The following is a 21,077-nucleotide window of genomic DNA, read 5'->3' as shown; positions in this document are numbered from 1 at the left end:
TGCTTAAAGTTTGGGCCAAAGCAAATGCCAATTCTGAAGGGGGACTTGTAAAATAGGCGTTAGCACTCCGACGCCCAAATTAGTATCGAATTTAGGGAAAAAATAATCATAAAAAATAAAATATAATAAGAAATCGTGATAGAGCAAATAATTTCGTGAGAGAAATCGTGCTAAGAGTGCAATTCAAACGCCAAAGCAAAAAGGAAGAGTGGTTTCCCAAATTGTTCTCTCTTGACAAGTATTTGAGCTGCGACTAGTAATAAAGGGGAAGAGAAAATTTTAAAATAATTAAATATAAAGACAAGAATGAGCTTGTCATTGTACTATAGAATCAGACTAGATTTTTTGTTACACATTTACGAGATATATTAGTGTCATATAAATAAATAGTTGACATTAGAGAGTGAGTTAGACATTAGACATTAAAGAGTGAGTTAGACATTAAAAAAAAAATAATAATAATCTGAGTTAGACGGCGAAGCCCTTTATTAATTAGTCGCAGCTGCAGTGAAGAAGAGCAGCAAGACACAGCATGGAAGCGACTCTCTTGTACACCATTCTTGCTCTGTCTTTCATCTTCCTAATCCTCAAATACTTGTCAAGACACAAGTATCACCTGCCCCCCAGCCCAGCCCCACCGCTTCCCCTATTCGGCCACCTCCACCTCTTAAAACATCCTCTCCACCGCACCTTCCGCCGCTTCTCTCAAACACACGGCCCTATTTTCTCACTCAAACTCGGTGTCCGCCGCGTCGTGGTGGTATCATCTCCTAATTTAGTGGAGGAATGCTTCACCATAAACGACGTCATCTTCTCCAACCGGCCGCGGGTCCTGGTGGACAAATACATAGGCTACGACCACACCACCGCAGCCGGCGCCCCGTACGGCCACCAGTGGCGCGGCCTCCGACGGTTAGGGGCTCAGGAGGTGCTCTCCGCCACCCGTCTCAATTCGTTCTCACGTGTCAGACAAGACGAAATGAGGCGAATGATGGGAAACCTAATTGGCGGAAATGAATCTGGGAAGTTGGAATTGAGGCCGAAAGTGTTCGAACTTATATTCAACATAATAATGAGGATGCTAGCGGGGAAACGGTATTGTGGTGAGGAAAAGGAGAATGAACAATTAGGGGAGCAATTCAGGGGGATGGTGAGCGAGGTTTTCGAGCACGCGCAGTCGTCTAATCCAGAGGATTTTCTGCCATTTTTGCTGTGGATTGATTACAGAGGTTTGAAGAAGAAAATGGCTTCTCTTGGCAAAAAACTTGATGATTTTTACCAAGGTTTACTGGAGGAGCACCGCAGAGAGAAGAGGAATACTATTATTGGGCATTTGCTCTCTCTGCAAGAATCAGACCCTGAATTCTACACCAATCAGATCATCAAAGGATTTATGACCGTAAGTTCATGTTATTTCATGCTCAAAGTAATTTGAATCTAGTTTCCTACATATGAAAAGCTAGAGGGAATAACATAACATTCTACTCTTTTCCGACGTGGTCAAGTTTTTGATTAGTGCTCTGTTTTTTTTCGAAAAAAAGAAAGATGCATTTCAGTGAGTTAAGTTTCTGTACATGAAGAGAGCACAAGTCTTTGATATGTTGTGAATCTATCCTGATACATCAAAGTTTTCCAAAAACTGGGGCAGCAATCAGAAAACATATGAGAAAAGAGATTATCAGCAGCATTCTTAGCAATCATATCCGCCACCCTCTTAGCCTCTCTGTAACAAAAACTGGGTTAATTAGTGCTGTGTTGAAATTCTTGGGAAGCCTTAATTGGAAGGACGCACATGGCCTATTTTTTTTTTTTATAGAGATAATTAAAGCGCCACCCCCTACGATCTACTGCAATTATATAGAGATATAATATGATTTGAAAAATTATAAATAGCAATACATTTGTTTTCATCTAACATATAAATATATTAATAAATCAAAATTAACTAAATTTATTTATATTAAAAACTAAATAAATAAAATTTTCATATTTATTCTCGATTGACTTATTGCAAGTTAAATAAATTATTTTCCGACCAATAATATACTTTTCATATGGTCTTTTTTTTTTAACTATATATAATCACATTTGAGTAAATTCGGACGTAGATTAAAATTTTTATTATTTTTTCCTAAAAGGTCAAGTTTTAGTGGCGTTGTGTTGAAATTCAGCAAAAGCCACAATTAGACGGACCCCACATGGCCTTTTTTTTTTTTTTGTAATATCATTGAGAAACCTTTACTTTTAAGTCTTTACTTTTTGTGATAAGCTTTACTTTTAGTCTTTACTTTTTGTGATTAAAACAGTTGCACCATACTCATCAGTTTCCTTTTACTTGCCGTTTCAACTAAACGATTGATCGATTTCAGAACATGATAATTGCGGGCACTGATACATCAACTGTAACCATAGAATGGGCAATGTCCCTTTTGCTCAACCATCCACAAGTACTCCAGAAGGCTAAACTGGAGTTGGATTCACAAGTTGGACATCATCGTTTGGTGGACGAACAAGATTTGCCCAATCTACATTACCTTCGAAACATCATTTTAGAGACGTTCCGTTTGTTCCCAGCCGGACCCTTGGTGGTGCCCCGGGAGTCATCTGCTGACTGTAGAGTCGGGGGATATGACATTCCACGTGGGACCATATTATTGGTTAATGCGTGGGCCATTCACAGGGACCCTGAGGTTTGGTCCGAGCCAATGAGCTTCAAGCCCGAGAGATTTGATGGGAAAGAGGTGGAAACACAGAAGTTGATGCCGTTTGGGATGGGAAGGAGGGCGTGCCCGGGGGCTGGTTTGGGGCAGCGGATGGTGGGGTTGGCTTTGGCTTCGTTGATTCAGTGTTTCGAATGGGAGAGAGTGGGGTTGGAGGAAGTTGATTTAGCTGAAGGAGTTGGGCTAACTATGCCCAAATTTAAGCCGCTGGAGGCTGTGTGTAGACCAAGACAAGTCATGCTTAAGGTTCTTCAGGAATCAACTGACTTTACCCCTTAAGGTTATTGCTTGAACTCAGATACCCTGTCTGAATTCTGGATATCCGCTGCACTATTGTATCCATATATAGAATAGTTTTAAGGACGAAGGAGAGCGATGCTACTATATTTAGTTTGCAAGGATAGACTTGTATGGAAGTATATGTGAGAATAGATGCAACTCAAATATACTTTCTTCATATTATTACACAAATATATTGCATTCAGGGGTTGCTCCAGGTCATAAAGTTAAAACTGGAAACTTATTCTCACACACTCGCATACTATTGGGAGGGCAAGTTCAAGTTAGACGACATAAACCCATGATAGAGCCCAGAGAATTATTTTATCTTGTGTTCTTTTTCCTTCTGATAATAAAAGATATTGCTTAAAAATCGAACACTGGTTTGGACGAGTTTAGAATCCTCGTATATACACCGATACAAAATGAGGTTGTACAAATTGACTTTAAGGGCCCCGTCACATCTCTGTTTCGTTATTTTTATGATAAATTTGGCGATACGTTTATTAAGAAAAATAGAACCGTAACAGTCAAGGGGCGATGGTTCCCCGTCACAAAAGATGTCATGTCTATAGATTTGTATACATTTATAATGCATGAATACTGATACAATACCACACCGTATGGCGACACAGAAAATATAAATAAATTATGACACAACACGGCTATATCATGATCATATTTCAAATTTTTAATAATTTATTCTCAAAATTTTTAGTTGAGATGAGTGAGTTAATTCTTTTTATTTTTTATTAATCAAAATTTTCAAAAAAAATAGCTCAAATTTTTTGAAAATTTATATATATATATATATATATATAAAAGCACGTCCGACACACCAAAGACACCGTGTCCATTTTTTTTTTTAATTGGGATCGCTTGTCCGACACATGTTCGAGGAGTGCTACTCTGCGACACATATCTAACATTGCATCAAGTAATTTTTTGAAGTGACCGTGTATTATAGGTATACATAATTGAAGAACTGATGGATACTTACACAAAAAAATATTTTTAATTATAAATAAATTTGATGCGTTCAAAAAACGCATGGTCCAATTGATATGAACTATGCTTAAAGCTTGGGTCGAAGCAGATACTGATCTTGAAAAGGGGGGACCTGCAAAAAGGGTGTTAGCACTCCGATACCCAAGTTAGTATCAGATTTAAGTGAAAAATAATTTTAGAAAATAAAATGTAATGAGAAGTCATGATAGAGTAAGCAATTTTGTGAGAGAAATTGTGCTAAGAGTGCAAGCAAGAACAGAGAGCGGTTTTCCAAGTTCGAGAGGGTGTCCCTCTTGGTGTATGGAAGGTGACGTCCCTATTGGATGACTGAAGGCGTCCCTATTGGAGGACTGAAGAAGGCGTCATTGTTGGAGACTGAAAAATGCGTCCCTATTGGAGGACTGAAGAAGACGTCCTTCTTGATAGACGAAAGGTGTTCCTCTTGGTGGACGGAAGATGGCGTCTCTATTTGAGGACTAAAGAAGGCGTCCCTCTTGGTGGACGAAAGGTTGTGTCCCTGTTTGAGGACTAAAGAAGGCGTCCCTCTTGGTAGATGGAAGCTGTCTCTCTTGAGGGATAAAGACAGTTCCAGGCCCCAGCTTCTTGAAGGGGGGCTGCAGATATCTGTGTTGAAGGGTGTTGCCTGTATTTATAGAGAAGGAGTCCCTATTGACAGGAACTTTGGGGTAACCTACCTTTCTGAGAAAGAATACGAAAATTCAGGGATAAAGCAAGATTTTATCTCCTCCTTGACTTGAGCAGCACGTCTTTGGTTGGAGGAGAACTCCTTCTATGCGAGAATTCTTGTTCTGCAAGGAGTCTTTCTAGGTCAAGGAGTCCAGCTTCTCGAGGGCATCTCTCTTCCCCCAAGGCTGGGCTTGAAAGACAGGCCAAGTACCAGGCTTCCTTCTTGTGCTGTTCTTAGTGTATTGTACTTCCCTTTTGGGATGAATCTGATAATTTTTTAGCGGGCCGTCCTCATCATAGATTGGTGGCCTAACTTGGACTTTAGATATTGTCATGGGTCAAATGAGAGGGGATGACTTCAACCTTTTTCATTTGCTAATTTGCTTTCTAGGGGGAACCTGTCAAGACCGTCCGCCAGTCTGTCTTTGGGGGCGCCCATCAAGGACGCTTGCCAGATCGTCTTGGGCCTTTTAAGATGTTACAAGCCTCGTGTTTCTTTCTTCTTTTGGGCCAATCTATTTTTATGCATATCAAAATTATAAATCAAAATTTAAATATATTAAAATTTGAAGAACATAAATTAGAGTTTTATAAAGTATTTGAGGATAAATTATATAAATTAAAAAAAGTTAAGAGACGTAATTGAAATTTTGCAAAAAAGATTTAGAAAAACGAGATTTTGATCTAAATTATTAATTGACTTTTATAATTATATTATTGAGTTAGTGTATTTAATAAATGTAATGTATATTATTTGATTTAATATTTAATTAAAGTTTTTCATAGATTTGACTATTTATAGATTTGTGATTGGGTATATTCAATTTTTATTGGGGTTATTATAGCCAACTAATTAAATTGTTTACTTTAATAAATTTAGTCACTGTTATAACTGGTTTATTTTATTTAACCAGATCTATTAACTAAATAGTTAATTATATGTTCAGATATTTAAGCTCTAGTAGAGAGAAATTGATAAATATAAATAGAAATATTAATAAAGCATATTTAAAAATATTATGTTTATTAAAAAAATATAAAAATTTTAGAATAATTTAATTCATGGATGTTATCTAGAACAGTGGTTATAAAAATATAAAGAATTTGATAAAATCTATTCTATGAGTTAATTGATATCCTTGAAAAGTTTAGGATGTCTAGCTTATTTAGAAAAAATTAAAATGAAGATTTGAATTTCAATAAAAGTAAAATATTAAAAAATTGATGACAGATATAGAAATATTAGTTCAAAAATTATATAGAATTTACAGGAGTCTCGATAATTGATTATACATATAATAACTTATGTATATGACATGATGATACAGTAGAAGGTGGATGAACAACTCGTTCAACAAACTTAACATGTGTGATATTAAGGTAAGTATAGTTAAATAGATATAGTTGATTAAATGTAAATTTGTTAGGAGATGGAATGTGTATAGGATGGTAGTGCTACAGAAAACGTGAAGAGGGAACACAAGATCACAAAAAAAAAATCTAGCAGGTTCAATAGATTTATCTTTGATTTGTTGGATTGAGACAGCAGAATCTGATTCAAACCAATAGCTTTAAGTTGAGCAAGGGAAGGGAATTGGCCGCATTTTGGTGTGCAACACATGTAGACATCAGTAGACATGTACCATCCCTGCAGCTGCCCACACATTTCACTGATTTCCTGCTTCCGACTGAATATCTGCAAGAATTTGAGGTCTACAATGGCTTACGTTTGTTGTTGGGTATTACTATTAGGACAACCACAAGGGAGATTTTAGGAGATCACATTGACTTTGATAGCTGTTCGACGTCTCAATTCATGGTCCTACTGTTTGTGTTAAACGACTTGTCTGTCTTATTTATATAAGATCGCTGTAATAAAGAAAATTTCAAACAACAATTAATTTTTTAGACGAAAATGCCCTTTTCATGCAAACTCTATAAAATGGTAAACATCAAATCCTGCTTATGTATCTAAAAAATTACTCATAACATAAAGCATAGCATATTGAAATGGAGTTGATCACTCTCATTTACACCTCTCTTGCTCTATTTTCCATCTTTCTACTTCTGAAATACCTTTGGCCAGAAAACTATCGCCTGCCACCGACACCAGCACCAGCACTCCCCATAATTGGCCACCTCCACCTCCTCTCTCCACCTCTCCACCGCACCCTCCAACGCTTCTCTCAAACACACGGCCCCATTTTCTCTCTCAAGCTTGGATCTCGCCGTGTCGTGGTGGTGTCCTCGCCTGAACTAGTGGAAGAATGTTTCACCACAAACGACATCATCCTCTCCAACCGGCCGCGGATCCTGGCAGACAAGTACGTAGGTTACAACCACAGCACCACTGTCGGTGCTAACTATGGCGCCCTGTGGCGCAGACTCCGCCGCTTAGGGGCACAGGAGGTGCTCTCCTCCGCCCGTGTCAACGCCTTCTCTTGGATCAGACAAGATGAAATGAGACGTACCCTACAAAGCCTAGTAATGAATTACGACGGGAATGAATCCGTAAAGTTGGACCTGAGGCCGAAACTGTTTGATCTCATCTTTAATATAATAATGAGGATGCTAGCCGGGAAACGATTTTGTAGTACAGAAGGGGAACATGAACAGTCTGGGGAGCAGTGGCGGGAGGTGATAAGCGAGGTTCTGGAGAACGCAGAGGCGACGAATCCAGAGGACTTTTTACCATTTTTACTGTGGATTGATTACAAAGGTCTGAAGAAAAAAATGGCTGGTCTAGCTGAAAAAATGGACGGTTTTTACAATGGTTTGATGGATGAGCACCGGCAAGAGAAGAGGAACACCATTCTTGGGCATCTGCTGTCTCTGCAAGAATCGGACCCGGAATTCTACACTGATCAACTCATCAAAGGATTTATGGCCGTAAGTTCATTCCATGTTATCTCTTTCTCAATCTCAAAGCAATTTCAGTTCAGTTTGCTATTTATTTATGTGAAGTTAGATACAATAGATTTTTACATTTCATACTTTCAGGGCATCATATCATTAACTATCAATTTTGGAATATTCAGGAATGGAATGTGTAATAAACCCTAAAAATAATGGCTAGGAATTAGTCGTCTCAAATAATTTCCTACTTGAATGCTTGAAAATGAAGGCTTCCCGCTTGACTATTCCAAACAAGAAAAACGAGAGCGACTTATAGAAAAACCGTATCCCTCTTATTTAGGATGGTTTCTAATTTTCCAAGCTTAACCAAAACTTATAATTCAAACAACAATAGAACTAAAAGCTTACGGATACGGCACCCACTCTTGCCACAAACATTCAACATATTAAGACATAAGACCCGCTACAGTTTCTTTCTCAACTGAAAAGTTGATCAATCTTGTCGTGCAGAACACGATAATCGCAGGCACTGATACATCAGCTGTGACGATAGAATGGGCGATGTCCCTCTTGCTCAACCATCCAGAGGTACTCCAAAAGGCTAAACTAGAGATTGATTCACGAGTTGGACATCAACGTTTGGTAGAGGAGCAAGATCTGCCCAATCTACCTTACCTGCATAGCATCATTTTTGAGACATTCCGTTTGTTTCCAGCCGGACCCTTGGTGGTGCCCCGGGAGTCATCTGCTGACTGTAGAGTTGGGGGATACGACATTCCATGTGGAACTATGTTATTGGTTAATGCATGGGCCATTCACAGGGATCCTAAGGTTTGGCCCCAACCGACGAGCTTCAAGCCCGAGAGACTTGATAGGAGAGAGGTGGAAACACATAAGTTGATGCCGTTTGGATTGGGCAGGAGGGCGTGCCCCGGGGCTGGTTTGGGGCAACGGATGGTGGGGTTGGCTTTGGCTTCATTTATTCAGTGTTTTGAATGGGAGAGGGTGAGCTCGGAGGAAGTTGACTTAACTGAGGGAGTTGGCCTGACCATGCCAAAGTTAAAGCCATTGGAGGCCAAGTGCAGACCAAGACAAATCATGCTTAAGGTTCTTCAAGAATCAGCTAATTTTACATCCTAAGATTATTTCCTGACAACAGGTTTAAAAAGTATTTTGCCCAGTGTTTCGATTCTGATTGCTCTATATATGTATTTCCAAAGACAGTTCTTCATCACATTTGATTTAAGTGAACCAGATCAATTAATAGCAAAAATAATACAATTGTCATATGATTAGACACTTTTCAAGAACCATATACCAATCATATAATAAACATACACATTTGTTATACAACTGCCTCAAATCTGGTCAAATCCAATTTGAACTAGATTTCCAGGTATTTCCACTGCATTGTACCAACTATATTGGGGATATGTATGAATAAGGTTTGTGTTAAGTCTAGCCACTTAATATTGTGTAAAATTGTAATATGTTGGAATAAATGAACTGGTTGGTATAGTATTATGTGTTCAATTTTGAGTTCGTAAGAGTCAATCTGCTTGCTCCGGAGACCAATTCAGCAGTCATCAAGTCCCAATTGGGATGTTAATATACAAGCAACTGACAAGAATCATGGAACAAATTGTGCTACAAACCAGTATATCTTAGAAAAGAACTGAAAAAATTCAAGTCTCATCACATAGGCATCAAGTTCACTAATAAAAGATGTTCATTCCATGACCACAACAAACTTGGCAAAGAGATAATCAAGTCAGAACAACTTGACAATCCGAAAGTCTCACCCATTGTCGAACAGAACAGATTTCACCGAAAAAAACTACTAGCAAGATTTCACCAAAGCCAGTAGAGCTGGATGATCACAACACTCACCTACCAATTTTTATACCAAACACTTCCCTATCAACCAAATCTGCAAGGTCATCCAAGATTCATTTTCAGATTTTCAGGTATTAGTTTCAAATATCTCAGCATAAGAATATATAAGGATTATATTTACTTAATGTTTATCTATATCTTTATGTCGGACTCTTGATTTTAGGCCAGCAGAAGCATAATACCGACCAACATGGACGAACATCAGACCGATACAAGAACAATATCAAATTACCGTTGTAATAAACATTTATGCAACATGTAATTTCAATCATTTATCTCAACCAAAGGGCATCATCACTCCAATAACACAGATTAAGACACAAAACTGGAAACCTGTAGAAGTCGATGTTCTTCCACTGTGTGGCTGCCACTCAACAATTCTCGCTTCGATTAGGCTTGGAAGAAGAATACTCAACCTAATTTCAGCAAGCTCACTAAGAAGTCAAATGAACATAATATGAGAATTAGTTAATTTAAACTGAATTCTCTATTGCATAACCTATTACGTTTTTTCTTTTCTATTTAACATGCATACGCCATATTTCATAAATCTTTGCGTGTATAATATCTTTTCTCAAATTAAATAAATTATATGATTTTCATATGCAGATGTTAAATAGAATAGAAGATGTAATTGAATTGGGAATAAAAAATCGAATCCGTGATTAATCACTATAAACCATTTGTTGATTAATTGTTTGCTGGTGTACCTGGTAATCATCAAACTTAGGTATCCAGTCATTTGTCGCCGGGTTAGTTTTGCACACCATTTCCTTGTATTTTCCCTCGTTCTCAGGGCGGCCATCCAGTTGAAGATCATAGCCATCTCCGCTCTTGTGATCGTCCACGGTCTTTATAAACCCAGTTCCTGTCTGTTAAATCCAAGAACCAATCAATCACTTACCCTACAAAAAATCAATCCGGTGATTCAAGGAACAAAAGAGGGTCAAAGTAACTAAACTGTGTGGTGCTGTTTGTCAATGGAGTCCAACGCCTTGTAGTATTGAGTCTCCACAAACTCCTCTTGCTCCAGGGCAGTGCTCTGAGAAACTATCGCCTGATCATGATCACGATTTCATATTTCTGTCACTTGGAGAAAATATAGAAAAGAATTTGTAGTTTTATGCATATGGAAGAGTGTAAGACCGAACTTGAGATTGATACTGAAGGGACCGGAGCTTGTCGAGCTCCGGGACATGGATATCTTCATCTGGACTAGAGATGGACGACGAGACCGAATCGGGCTCGCTTCGGTTGGGTTTGATCGGCCGTTTGGGAGCCACGGAATCGAAATGCGCTCGGACCTGGTTGTAGATTTGGAGCTGCTGGGCTGCATCCAATACGTCGTCGCTACGGCTGGGTTTGTTCACAGTCGGCTGTCCGGCAGTCATGGCGGCGGTAGCTGTGACTATGTTTTCAGAATTTGTGAAATAGGTATTGGGTTGGCAGTCTTCTTCTGTGTGCGTACGATGCGATTGAGAGTGGGGTTGAATAAACCGGTGCAGTGTCCGGAGGGTTCTCGAATTTGGTTGAGGGCCGGGGAAATATAAAACTATGGGCGACATGCGGAAAACCAGTAAAGTTTATTAAAATGTGAATGATTGTGAGTTTCCAACTAACTCCACACTACTTTGTGTTTATCACTTTGATTCATACTCTTAATATGAAATTCAAATTTTCCTTAATTTATACCCTCATCTCAGATCTACCTCTGAAAATTCAGAAACTTCAACCCAAAAAATCCTCAATCTATAAAAATTAATAAATTAACAGATTAAGTTGTCAAATCAATTTTTCAGAAAACTCTCAAGCCAATAATCTTACTTAACCCAAATCTTTTTACCCATACTAATTTATGTCTACCTAAATATGTTTTCAAGTTTAATGACCAAATCAATTCCAAGTCCAAGCTTCCTCATCCAAACACACTCGGCAGACATTAGGCCAACCAGCAAACTCTGCCCTTTTTTTAATGGTAATGTGGTAATGACAAAAAACAGGACCCGTATTAGTATTAGCAGGTTCAATGATAATGGTAAAATTCCCATATTAATCTTATTCTAGACATTATAGTTCACGACTCACATCACTGTAAATAGTTGTTTGCAGGAATATCGTAATTAATTGAATCTGACTGATTAAAGAAGTAGTAACTAATCTTTTATATTTTCGATTGATTTGATATGATTCTTTAAAAATAAGAATAAATTATTGAAGTCTATACATTTTTTTCAATTTTATTTTTCATTAATTGCGAGTAAGAAAACAGCTAAGGATGGTGATAACACACAATCTAAGATAGGAGAGACTATAAAGATATATTTAAGATAAGAAGGATTAAAAATAAATTAAAAGAACAAGACGAACTAACTACGAGATTGAAATGGTGAATGCTCCAAGCCCATGGGTCTGCTGGGTGATCTGTTAATTGGGCTTAACAAGCCCCCATCTATTTGAAGCGTTTAAACTTTAAAACTGCCTTAGCAGCCCATATTTGCAAATCAAATAAAAGTTGAAAGAACCCACTGATGTTACATTTCAATTCTGACACAAGTTTGTCCAAATCCAACTCCTTAAATTAACAAGGCGGAGGTATGTGCTAAGAAGAAAGATCTCAAAATTAAAGGCATGTTACAAGATGAATTTATTCTTAAAAAATAAGAATATTTATTAAAATAAAATAAAAATTCACATGTTTTTTTTTCCAGATCAAAAGTTCAAATTTTGCACGATTGGCCCAACTCATAAACCCACTTTCATTGTTGATCACCCAATTTACAAAGTATGTTATTCGTTTGAGTTCTAAAATGTAAGAAGGAATTTATAAGTACTATGTTTTCAAGTGCCCCTTTAGTTCAAATTAAGAGTTTTAACAACCATTATCCAAATAATTCAATGACAATCTCGACCCGAATCACTTGTCAAGACAATAAGCCCTCATTTCATATTACATTTTATGCATACACAATTTAATATGCAACATGTAATATAAAGGGCAACGACAGGTTACAATAGAGAAAGTGGTAGCCGCCATTTGAGACGCGCGCTATGGAAACTCATGTACAATAGAGTGAAATAACGCTGAAGCAAACAGAAACCATCCTGGTCAACTTTTGTCATTTTGGCAAGATCCAGGTTCTCTTTTCATTGGCCATTGAGGTTCTTTGCAAATTCCTTACCTCATCTCAGGTCCAAAAACTTAAATACAAATAGAGATTCTTTATTAATTAAAGACAGAAGAAATCCCAAACCCCTTTGTCACCATCCTTAACGACTCAATTATTTCTCGTCTCTGGAATCAGAACTCACAGTAATCCAACGACGATTACAAGTCAACATGAAGTCGAGCGGACACAAGTCTTTACGGGATACCTCACGAATTAAAGTCCATGTTGTAATTGCATGCTGTCTGTCCCCGCCGCTCTCGGGCCCTCCATTCATCCCCTCTAATTTCCCTTACAGTCATTGATTCTCCACCACTGAACATCCATGGAGAACTCTCAATCTCTGGAGATATTTTCCTGTTTTTTACTACTTCTCTTCCATTTTTCTTTTCATTCCTGGGCTTGCACTTTACCTGAGCAGTACTTTATCAACTGTGGTTCAGCTTCCAGCCCCACAGTGTACGGCCGCAGGACCTTCACCGGCGATGTGAAGTCTGAGAAAATCGTCTTATCCTCCGGCGGTAACAGCCCAGTGGAAGATCCCGGTTCGTCAGCCGCTGAACTCTATCGAAGTGCAAGAATTTTCAGAAAACTTTCTTCTTATGAGCTTGATATAGCTGAAAATGGAACCTATGTGGTACGTTTCCATTTCTTTCCCTTTCCGGCTTTGGGAAATCTCTCTGATGCCCGTTTCAACGTCGAGGCTTCTGAGTTCAGGGTTTTATCCAATTTCTCCATACAAAGTGGTTCTAGTTTTCCACTTATTGAAGAGATTTTGCTTACAATTCCCCCTGGAAAGTTCAAGATTAAATTTGTGCCTTCTGAAGAGAATTCTTTTGCTTTTGTAAATGCAATGGAAGTTTTTCCTGGCCCACCGGAGTTCATTCCTGATTCTGCTGTTCTTGCCACTCGAGGAGTGGACAATTATAACGGTTTGTTGTCTTCTCCGTTGCGTGTAATTCATAGGATCAATGTTGGGGGCCCAAATATTATGCCGAATAATGACACCCTTTTGAGATATTGGATTCCTGATGATTATTATTTGTTCAATAAGAATACAGCGAAGAACAGTGGAACTTATGGTGGGACGATTAATTACCAGAGCCCAGGGGCTACAGACTGTGATGCCCCTCCTTCTGTTTACAACACGGCCAAAGAGATGAACATTGTTGATAATAGCAGTCAGCTTCCCATGTTCAATATTTCTTGGTGTTTTGATGTGAAAAAAGGAGCTAAACATCTTGTCCGGGTGCATTTCTGTGACATCATTACTAGAGCCAGAAACGAGTTTCTGACGTTTGATCTTTTCATTGATAGTCAGTTTAATCAGAAGATATATCCTTATGGTGCTGTTTCTCGGCCTGCAGCGCCTTTCTACTATGATTTTGTGGTCGATTCAGATAATTCGGGGTTTTTGAATATCAGTGTTGGGCCTCGAAGTGATTCTCGTAATCCAACTGCTTTTCTAAATGGAGTTGAGATCATGGAGCTCATCACTGGTTTGGCTTCATCTACAGGAGGAAGTGATTCACCAAAACAACATTTACTGATCATCATTGGTTCAGTTGTTGGAGGTGTGATTTTAGTCCTTGTTCTCTTGATAGTGGTCTTCTGTGGTTTGAAAAAGAGAAAATGGAAGCCTGTTGAGGCTTTTGACTGGCCATTGGCACATCTCTATGGAGGAAGTACATACAGCAGAACTACTGAGAGAACTGTCACCAGCTCCCCTGCTGCTGATTTTAACCTTGGTTTGAAGGTCCCTTTCACCGAAATTCTCTATGCCACAAAGAATTTCAACAAGAAACTTCGCATTGGTGAGGGAGGATTCGGGAAAGTGTACAAGGGAACGATGAGGAATGGTACAAAAGTTGCTGTAAAAAGAAGTGAGCCAGGACATGGGCAGGGCCTTCCAGAATTCCAAACGGAAATAATGGTGTTATCCAAGATTCGCCACCACCATCTTGTTTCGCTGATTGGATATTGTGATGAAAGGGATGAGATGATACTAGTCTATGAGTTTATGGAGAAGGGAACATTAAGGGATCATCTCTATGTTTTGGCAGGAGAATCTCGAGAATCAACATCCAGGTCTACGTTATCATGGGATCAAAGGCTTGGAATTTGCATTGGTGCAGCCAAAGGTATTCACTATCTCCACACTGGTTCTAGTGGTGCAATTATCCATAGAGATATAAAGTCCACAAACATCTTGCTCGATGAAGATTATGTGGCTAAAGTTGCTGATTTTGGGCTTTCTCGATCAGGCCCTCCCGATCAAACTCACGTGAGTACTGCTGTTAAAGGCAGCTTCGGCTACCTTGATCCTGAATACTTTAGATGCTTACAACTAACTCAAAAATCTGATGTGTATTCCTTTGGAGTGGTACTTCTTGAAGTACTTTGTGCAAGGCCAGCCATCGATAACTCGCTTCCAAGGGAGCAGATTAACTTGGCTGAATGGGGACTTTCATGGCACAGAAAGGGGCAGCTGGAGAAAATTGTGGATCCTTTGCTTGTGGGGAAAATTAATCCCAGCTCTTTGAGGAAATTCGGTGAAACGGTAGAGAAGTGTTTGCAAGAATACGGAGCTGATAGGCCCAACATGAGTGATGTGATGTGGGACTTGGAGTATTCTCTGCAGCTTCAACGCACGGCCGTGCCTAGAGAACCTTATGAAGACAGCACAACAGATGTTTCGTGGAATTTTCAGATGAACATTCTTCAGAAGTTGCCTTCTCAGAGCATCCAAATTGGTGAAGACGAACTCCAGCATGACTCGACCCACAACTTTTCAGATGTTAGTCAAGTTAATGCTAGCGAGGTGTTCTCGCAACTGAGCATTGATGAAGCCAGATGATTCTGGTCTTTTTCTTGTTTCTTGTCGATTTTATTCCAAAATGTATAATAAAGATGTAGTCTTTTTTGCACTTGCTTTTAGTCGACATCTTGTTCTACCACATAAGAGTTGTCATTAGACATGTTTGCATCGTTATATCTTGAGGCCAGACATTTCAAGTGATTCTGACAGGATGGCCTTGTAAACCTCTTTTGGGAGAATCCCAAGGGAATATTATGAAACTTCATTGGGCAGCCATTGACAAAATTTCACGAAACTCAATTCCATTTTGCCGATAGAATCAAGGCCCTTCTCCTCAAAACATGCATCAAAAACCGTTGGAACTGGAATTAACCCCCTATATCAGGAATGCTTCCTTGGTCCGAAGAAGCGGACAACTCATATAAATTAAAAACAATGCTTCTTGTTTCTAACAAAGAGAGACAAACAGCCCCCAAAAACAGGTTCGACAATGAAAAACCCTCAATTATTTATCCATTTACATCTATATCTTCCAGCTAGTACAACCACTCGAATTGCGCACTCAACTGGCAAAGCAACCATTCCCTGAAATTACATACATCAAAACCAAGTCCAAACATCTCATTACGTTGTCTCTCTTTCTCAACTGTATTTTCTTAGTGTGTGCCGCTTTGCATTGGCATTCCAATGGTTAGGCCATTCCCACCAGCATTTGCATACTTCATTTCCCTTTCTCTTTTCCTCTTGATCATACATTATGCAACTCAAGTAGAGGGAAGTAGGCCCCTTGATCTTAATCTCGGTTCACCATTTCTTCAGCCAAGAGGATTTGTCTTCTCCATCAGACAAGCATACTCCGGCCCCAGCCGCCATGGACCAGGTCATTAATTGATGAAAGAATTACCAGCTGCTGGCTGAACTAGTTTTATCAGTGCGGTTCTGGTTTGTGGCTAAAAGTCATCGTCCGGAGCTTGTTTCGTTGCTGCAGATCTACGAGTTAGTCGATTGAGCAATATTATTTTTAGTTAACATATGTCCATTCTATCTTTTAAGCTTGTAGGGTGTATAACCCCTCAGTGGTAACTTTTTAAACAAATGGCCTAGCAAACTATTACAGTTATAAAGATAACGGAGTACGGAACTCCTCCAATATTACAGACCAAAATAAAGAACAGACAATATAAACAAGTTATATTAAGATGAAGTAGATGGCTCAGAATGAACCAGATCCGAGAGAACCAGCACCAAGCTTGGTCACAGAAGACTTCGCACCCACAGTCACACCCACGGCTACTCCACCTTGACGGCTCTCACCGAGAATCACCGAAAAACAACAAGTCACGGAGGCGGATCAACGAGTCACTGAGACTGACAGCAAGTTCACTAAGAACTCGAGGTTATGGTGGTGTGTGGGTTGTGTATTTTTGTGTTGTGGCCGAGAGGGAGAGAGATCCCCATTTATAAGGGCTGGTAAGAAAAACAGAGAAGGAAAGCTCGGTGGCTTTCCATAAGCCATTAGATTGGCTTAGGAAAGCCACCTCCTTCTCTGGTGAAGAGAGGAGAAGGAGAATCGTACCAAATCCATGGGAGAATATAGAAGGGGGAGAGAAGAACCGAGAGCAGCGGCGCAGTAGAAAAAAGGGGGGAAAAACAGACTAACCTTTAGGGTTAGAGCAGGCTTAAGTAGGTAAGTTAGTGGGTCGGGTGATGGGTTCTGGGTATGGGCCGGGTACAGCCGTAGTGGGTCACGCCAGGTGGGTGGGACTTGTGGGCTCTGTCTTAGGGGGCCGCAAAGCATTGGGCCATAATTATCAACATGCTCCACCTTGGACCAATGCTCCATAAGGAACACCGTCAGGAGCTTAGTGCGGATCTGGAACGTTTCATCACAGCCCGGGGACCCTCCTGCGTGTACCTGCAGAAGATAAACAACTAGAAGAGAATATGATTAGTCAGGATTTAATCTAAGAATTTTTAAACACAGATTGAACTTATCTGCAGGTAGGCTTTTTGTTCCCATATCAGCGGGATTTTCCTCAGTTTTTATCTTCTCCAGTTTTATGACATCCTTACCAACAATGTCACGAATGAAATGAAATCTAACATCTATATGTTTGGTACGATCATGAAAAACAGGATTTTTGCAAAGTTGTATAGAGGACTGACTGTCAGAAAAGACCACTAATTTTTCTTTTGAAAACCCGATTTCATTTATAAGACCATCGAGCCAAATGGCTTCTTTGAATGCTTCTGTTGTAGCAATGTATTCCGCTTCAGTGGTTGATAAGGCAACTATGTGTTGTAGTTGGGATTTCCAACTAATGCATGCACCACATAAAGTAAACACATAAGATGTAGTAGACTTACGGCTATCACGATCATTTGCATAATTTGAGTCCACAAATCCAACAAGTTGAATATGATCAGAATTTCTAGAAAAAGTTATGCCAATATCAATAGTGCCACGTAAATATCTAAGCAAAAATTTCAATGCTTCCCAATGAGGTGTACCAGGATTTGACATATATCTGCTAAGACAGCTAATTGCATATGCAATATCAGGTCGTGTGCATACCATGAGATACATGATGGAACCAATAACATTTGAATAGGGAATTTTATCCATCTTGGCTTTTTCAGAATCTGTTTTGGGAGATTGATCTTTTGAGAGTTGAAAATGTGCAGCTAGAGGTACCGAAACAGGTTTTGCATTTTCCATGGAAAACTTTTTCAAAACGGATGAGATATAAGACTTTTGGTTCAAAAGAATAGAAGATTTTTCTCTATTTCTAGAAATGTTCATGCCAAGAATTTGCTTGAGTTCCCAATTGTAGTGTGCAGTGAGAGCAAGAATAATACGCACAGTTGTATATTTCACAACAGGAGAAAAAATTTCATTATAATCTATACCCTCTTTTTGCGTAAACCCTTTAGCTACTAATCTAGCCTTGAATTTGATAGGGTTTTCTTGCTTGATTTTGTAAATCCACTTACAGTCTACTATGGAGGCATTTTGTGGTTTGGGAACTAAAACCCAAGTTTTGTTTTCCTTCAATGATCTCATTTCTTCATTCATTGCACTAAGCCACTGTTTGGATTTTATAGCCTCATCTATGCTAGTAGGTTCAGTCATTTCAGTATTTAAGGCGGTCTCAAAATCTCTAAGTTTCATTGGAGCCCTAATTTGTCTTCTATTTCTGTCCCTAGCAAGTTGGTAGTTCTCTAGAGGGTTTGGTTCAGTGTTTTCAGTCTCATTTTCAGGTTCATTTTCTAATGTGTTTTCTAATTCTCCCTCCTGTTGGTTATCCCCTAGATTGTTCTCTACCTCTACCTTATTAAAGGTTTTTTCTTTCTCAAAGGTTGTGGTTTTTCCTAGGCAAGGCATCTCGTTCTCGTTGAATGTTACGTCTCTACTTATTAGAACCTTAAATCCGGGTTGACTACGTACCCAAAGGCGATACCCCTTAACCCCCATAGGATAACCAATAAAAACACATTTTATGGCCCTAGGTTCTAATTTATCAACAGATTGATGAACGAATGCAGCACATCCAAAAACACGTAATGCAGATAAGTCAGGGATTTTATCATTCCAAACATGTTCAGGAGTTTTCCCAAGAAGTGGGACAGAAGGTGACATATTAATCAAATGTGCAGCAGTAAGAACAGCCTCACCCCAAAACGTTTTTGGTAAACCAGAACTCACAAGTAAGCATCTAACTTTATCAAGCAATGTTCGGTTCATTCTTTCAGCAACTCCATTTTGTTGAGGGGTATAGGGGTTTGTTTTATGCCGTTTTATGCCATGCTTTTCACACATTTCAGAAAAACTATGATTACAAAATTCCAAACCATTATCAGTACGAAGAGATTTCAATCTTTTTCCAGTTTGGTTTTCAACTAAAACTCTCCATTTTTCAAACTTTTCAAACACTTCAGATTTGTGTTTCATTAAGAAGACAAAAACTTTTCTAGAAAAATTGTCAATGATAGATAAGAAATATCTATTACCACCATGAGTAGGTATATTCGAAGGTCCCCAAACATCAGCATGCACATAATCAAGAATGCAAGTAGACATGGAGGGATTTGGGGAAGGTGACGTAGGAAAATGCACTTTATGATGTTTACCTAGCACACAATCATCACAGAAATCCAACTTTTTAATGTTCTCATTCAAAATCCCATCTTTTCTCAAAAAATCAAGACCTTTTTGACTAATATGACCAAGTCTCTTATGCCATAGAGTAGTAGAATCACATTCAGAAACAGAAGCAGCAAGATATTCATAGGAAACAGTGCATATATAAAGATTATGCTTGCGTTCAGCTTTAAAAACAACTAATGATCCCTTCATGATTTTCATGAGGCCTTTGCCCCACCTACCCTCTAAACCATCTTCTTCTAAAGCGGCACAAGAAATAAGATTATGACTCAAATCAGGAACATATCTAACGTTTTTCAAAGTCATTTTATAGCCATCTTTAAAACACATAGAAATGTCACCAAGACCTTTAATTTCACATCTTTTCTCATTAGCCATAGAAACAAAACCAGCATGCTCATAACGCAGATTAGAGAAAATGTCTTTGAAAGGGCTCATATGAAAAGTGCAGCCAGAATCAACCAACCATTCATGCATATCAAAGGAGTTTACAGAGTTTGCTTCACACACAGTAAAGACTTCACCATCATTCTCATCGGACACATTATTGACTTTTTCCTTTTCCTCATATCTATCTCGATTATCCTTTCTAGGTTTTCTACAATCCTTAATGTAGTGACCTTTTATTCCACAGTTATAACAACGCCTTTCTCTAGTTTTGTCATCATTACTGAAGTTCTCTCTAGGTCTAGACTTATTCCGATATCCATTCCTACTCTTACTTCTACTTTTGCTTCTATTATATCTAGAGTTTCTAAATTTTGGTCTTCCCCTAACCGAATTCACTTCATGTTGGTTTTGACTAGGTTTATTAGCCCTAAGGTCCATCTCTTTACTCTTAAGCCCATTCACAACAGTTTCAAGATTAACAGAGTCTCTACCATACTTAATAGCAGACTTAACATCAGAATAAGATTCAGGAATAGCATTCAGCAGAATAATAGGAGAGTATTCATCAATGTTTTTGTCACCAGTGAGTTTTATGTCTTGTATAAGCTTTGTAAAATCATCCAAGTTTTCATCGATGTTTTTAGACAAGTCAAGTTTATACTTAAAAAATTTTTCCAATAAAAACAGCTTACTCGGCAACGAAGTCTCGGTATAAAGCTCCTCAAGTTTATTCCATAAATCTTTGGAAGAATTTTGTTTGCCGACTTTTCTTAAAACCGTGTCAGATAAGTTTAAGATAATTGAAGAGTAAGCAAATTCATCATTTTCTAGTATTTTCTCTTCAGAAACATTTTCCAAATAATTGCCATCAATGGCTTTAAAAACTCTTTGTTGGATCAAAATCCCCTTCATTTTTTGTTGCCAAATTGAAAAATCACTTTTACCATCAAATGGTTGTAGATTATAACCAGCCATTAAAAAAAAAACTTAGGGCAGATTTTGGAAACGGTTTTGAACAGGTTTTAAAGAAAAGGTTTTGTTTTTAGAAAGGAGGTTTTGACAGATAAATCACAGAGATGTCACAAACTGTCCAC

General features: G+C 38.6%; 4 protein-coding genes across 7 annotated transcripts; 3 read left to right on the top strand and 1 right to left on the bottom strand.

Annotated features, from left to right (window-relative positions):
- On the top strand, positions 419 to 3,318 carry LOC105177771 (cytochrome P450 81D1-like). The gene is made up of 2 exons (XM_011101019.2): positions 419 to 1,399; positions 2,370 to 3,318. The coding sequence occupies exons 1-2, from the start codon at positions 533 to 535 to the stop codon at positions 2,997 to 2,999; spliced, it is 1,497 nt and encodes a 498-aa protein (XP_011099321.1). The 5' UTR covers positions 419 to 532; the 3' UTR covers positions 3,000 to 3,318.
- LOC105177770 (cytochrome P450 81D1-like) lies at positions 6,531 to 8,898 on the top strand. Its single transcript, XM_011101018.2, has 2 exons — positions 6,531 to 7,583; positions 8,061 to 8,898. The coding sequence occupies exons 1-2, from the start codon at positions 6,705 to 6,707 to the stop codon at positions 8,688 to 8,690; spliced, it is 1,509 nt and encodes a 502-aa protein (XP_011099320.1). The 5' UTR covers positions 6,531 to 6,704; the 3' UTR covers positions 8,691 to 8,898.
- LOC105177769 lies at positions 9,137 to 11,110 on the bottom strand. 4 transcript variants are annotated; one of them, XR_002288352.1, is made up of 5 exons: positions 10,598 to 11,107; positions 10,408 to 10,503; positions 10,157 to 10,318; positions 9,780 to 9,880; positions 9,137 to 9,480 (listed from the first exon to the last, which is right to left on the bottom strand). XR_002288352.1 is itself a non-coding variant. In XM_011101015.2 (5 exons), the coding sequence occupies exons 1-4, from the start codon at positions 11,009 to 11,011 to the stop codon at positions 9,818 to 9,820; spliced, it is 717 nt and encodes a 238-aa protein (XP_011099317.1). In that variant the 5' UTR covers positions 11,012 to 11,108; the 3' UTR covers positions 9,137 to 9,480; positions 9,780 to 9,817. The 4 variants fall into 4 exon arrangements, 3 of the variants coding, with proteins under 3 accessions (XP_011099317.1, XP_011099318.1, XP_011099319.1); XM_011101015.2 differs by having other exon boundaries at positions 9,780 to 9,862; positions 10,598 to 11,108; XM_011101016.2 differs by lacking the exon at positions 9,780 to 9,880 and having other exon boundaries at positions 10,598 to 11,110.
- LOC105177768 (probable receptor-like protein kinase At5g24010) lies at positions 12,565 to 15,547 on the top strand. Its single transcript, XM_011101014.2, has one exon. The coding sequence runs from the start codon at positions 12,936 to 12,938 to the stop codon at positions 15,465 to 15,467; it is 2,532 nt and encodes an 843-aa protein (XP_011099316.1). The 5' UTR covers positions 12,565 to 12,935; the 3' UTR covers positions 15,468 to 15,547.

This window comes from Sesamum indicum, linkage group LG15 (genome assembly GCF_000512975.1).
Source record: "Sesamum indicum cultivar Zhongzhi No. 13 linkage group LG15, S_indicum_v1.0, whole genome shotgun sequence".
Lineage (NCBI taxonomy): Eukaryota > Viridiplantae > Streptophyta > Magnoliopsida > Lamiales > Pedaliaceae > Sesamum > Sesamum indicum.
The sequence above is the reverse complement of the archived record's forward strand: the minus strand, read 5'-3'. Positions and strand labels throughout refer to the sequence as shown.

Excerpts from the sequence above, each read along its gene's own strand:
- LOC105177771 (XM_011101019.2), top strand. The coding sequence starts at position 533 with ATGGAAGCGACTCTCTTGTACACCATTCTTGCTCTGTCTTTCATCTTC. Across the intron at positions 1,400-2,369 it reads TCATCAAAGGATTTATGACC|AACATGATAATTGCGGGCAC; the intron begins GTAAGTTCATGT and ends GATCGATTTCAG.
- LOC105177770 (XM_011101018.2), top strand. The coding sequence starts at position 6,705 with ATGGAGTTGATCACTCTCATTTACACCTCTCTTGCTCTATTTTCCATC. Across the intron at positions 7,584-8,060 it reads TCATCAAAGGATTTATGGCC|AACACGATAATCGCAGGCAC; the intron begins GTAAGTTCATTC and ends CTTGTCGTGCAG.
- LOC105177769 (XM_011101015.2), bottom strand. The coding sequence starts at position 11,011 with ATGTCGCCCATAGTTTTATATTTCCCCGGCCCTCAACCAAATTCGAGA. Across the intron at positions 10,504-10,597 it reads CCCTTCAGTATCAATCTCAA|GCGATAGTTTCTCAGAGCAC; the intron begins GTTCGGTCTTAC and ends GATCATGATCAG. Across the intron at positions 9,863-10,156 it reads CTAAGTTTGATGATTACCAG|GTTGAGTATTCTTCTTCCAA; the intron begins GTACACCAGCAA and ends TGCTGAAATTAG.
- LOC105177768 (XM_011101014.2), top strand. The coding sequence starts at position 12,936 with ATGGAGAACTCTCAATCTCTGGAGATATTTTCCTGTTTTTTACTACTT.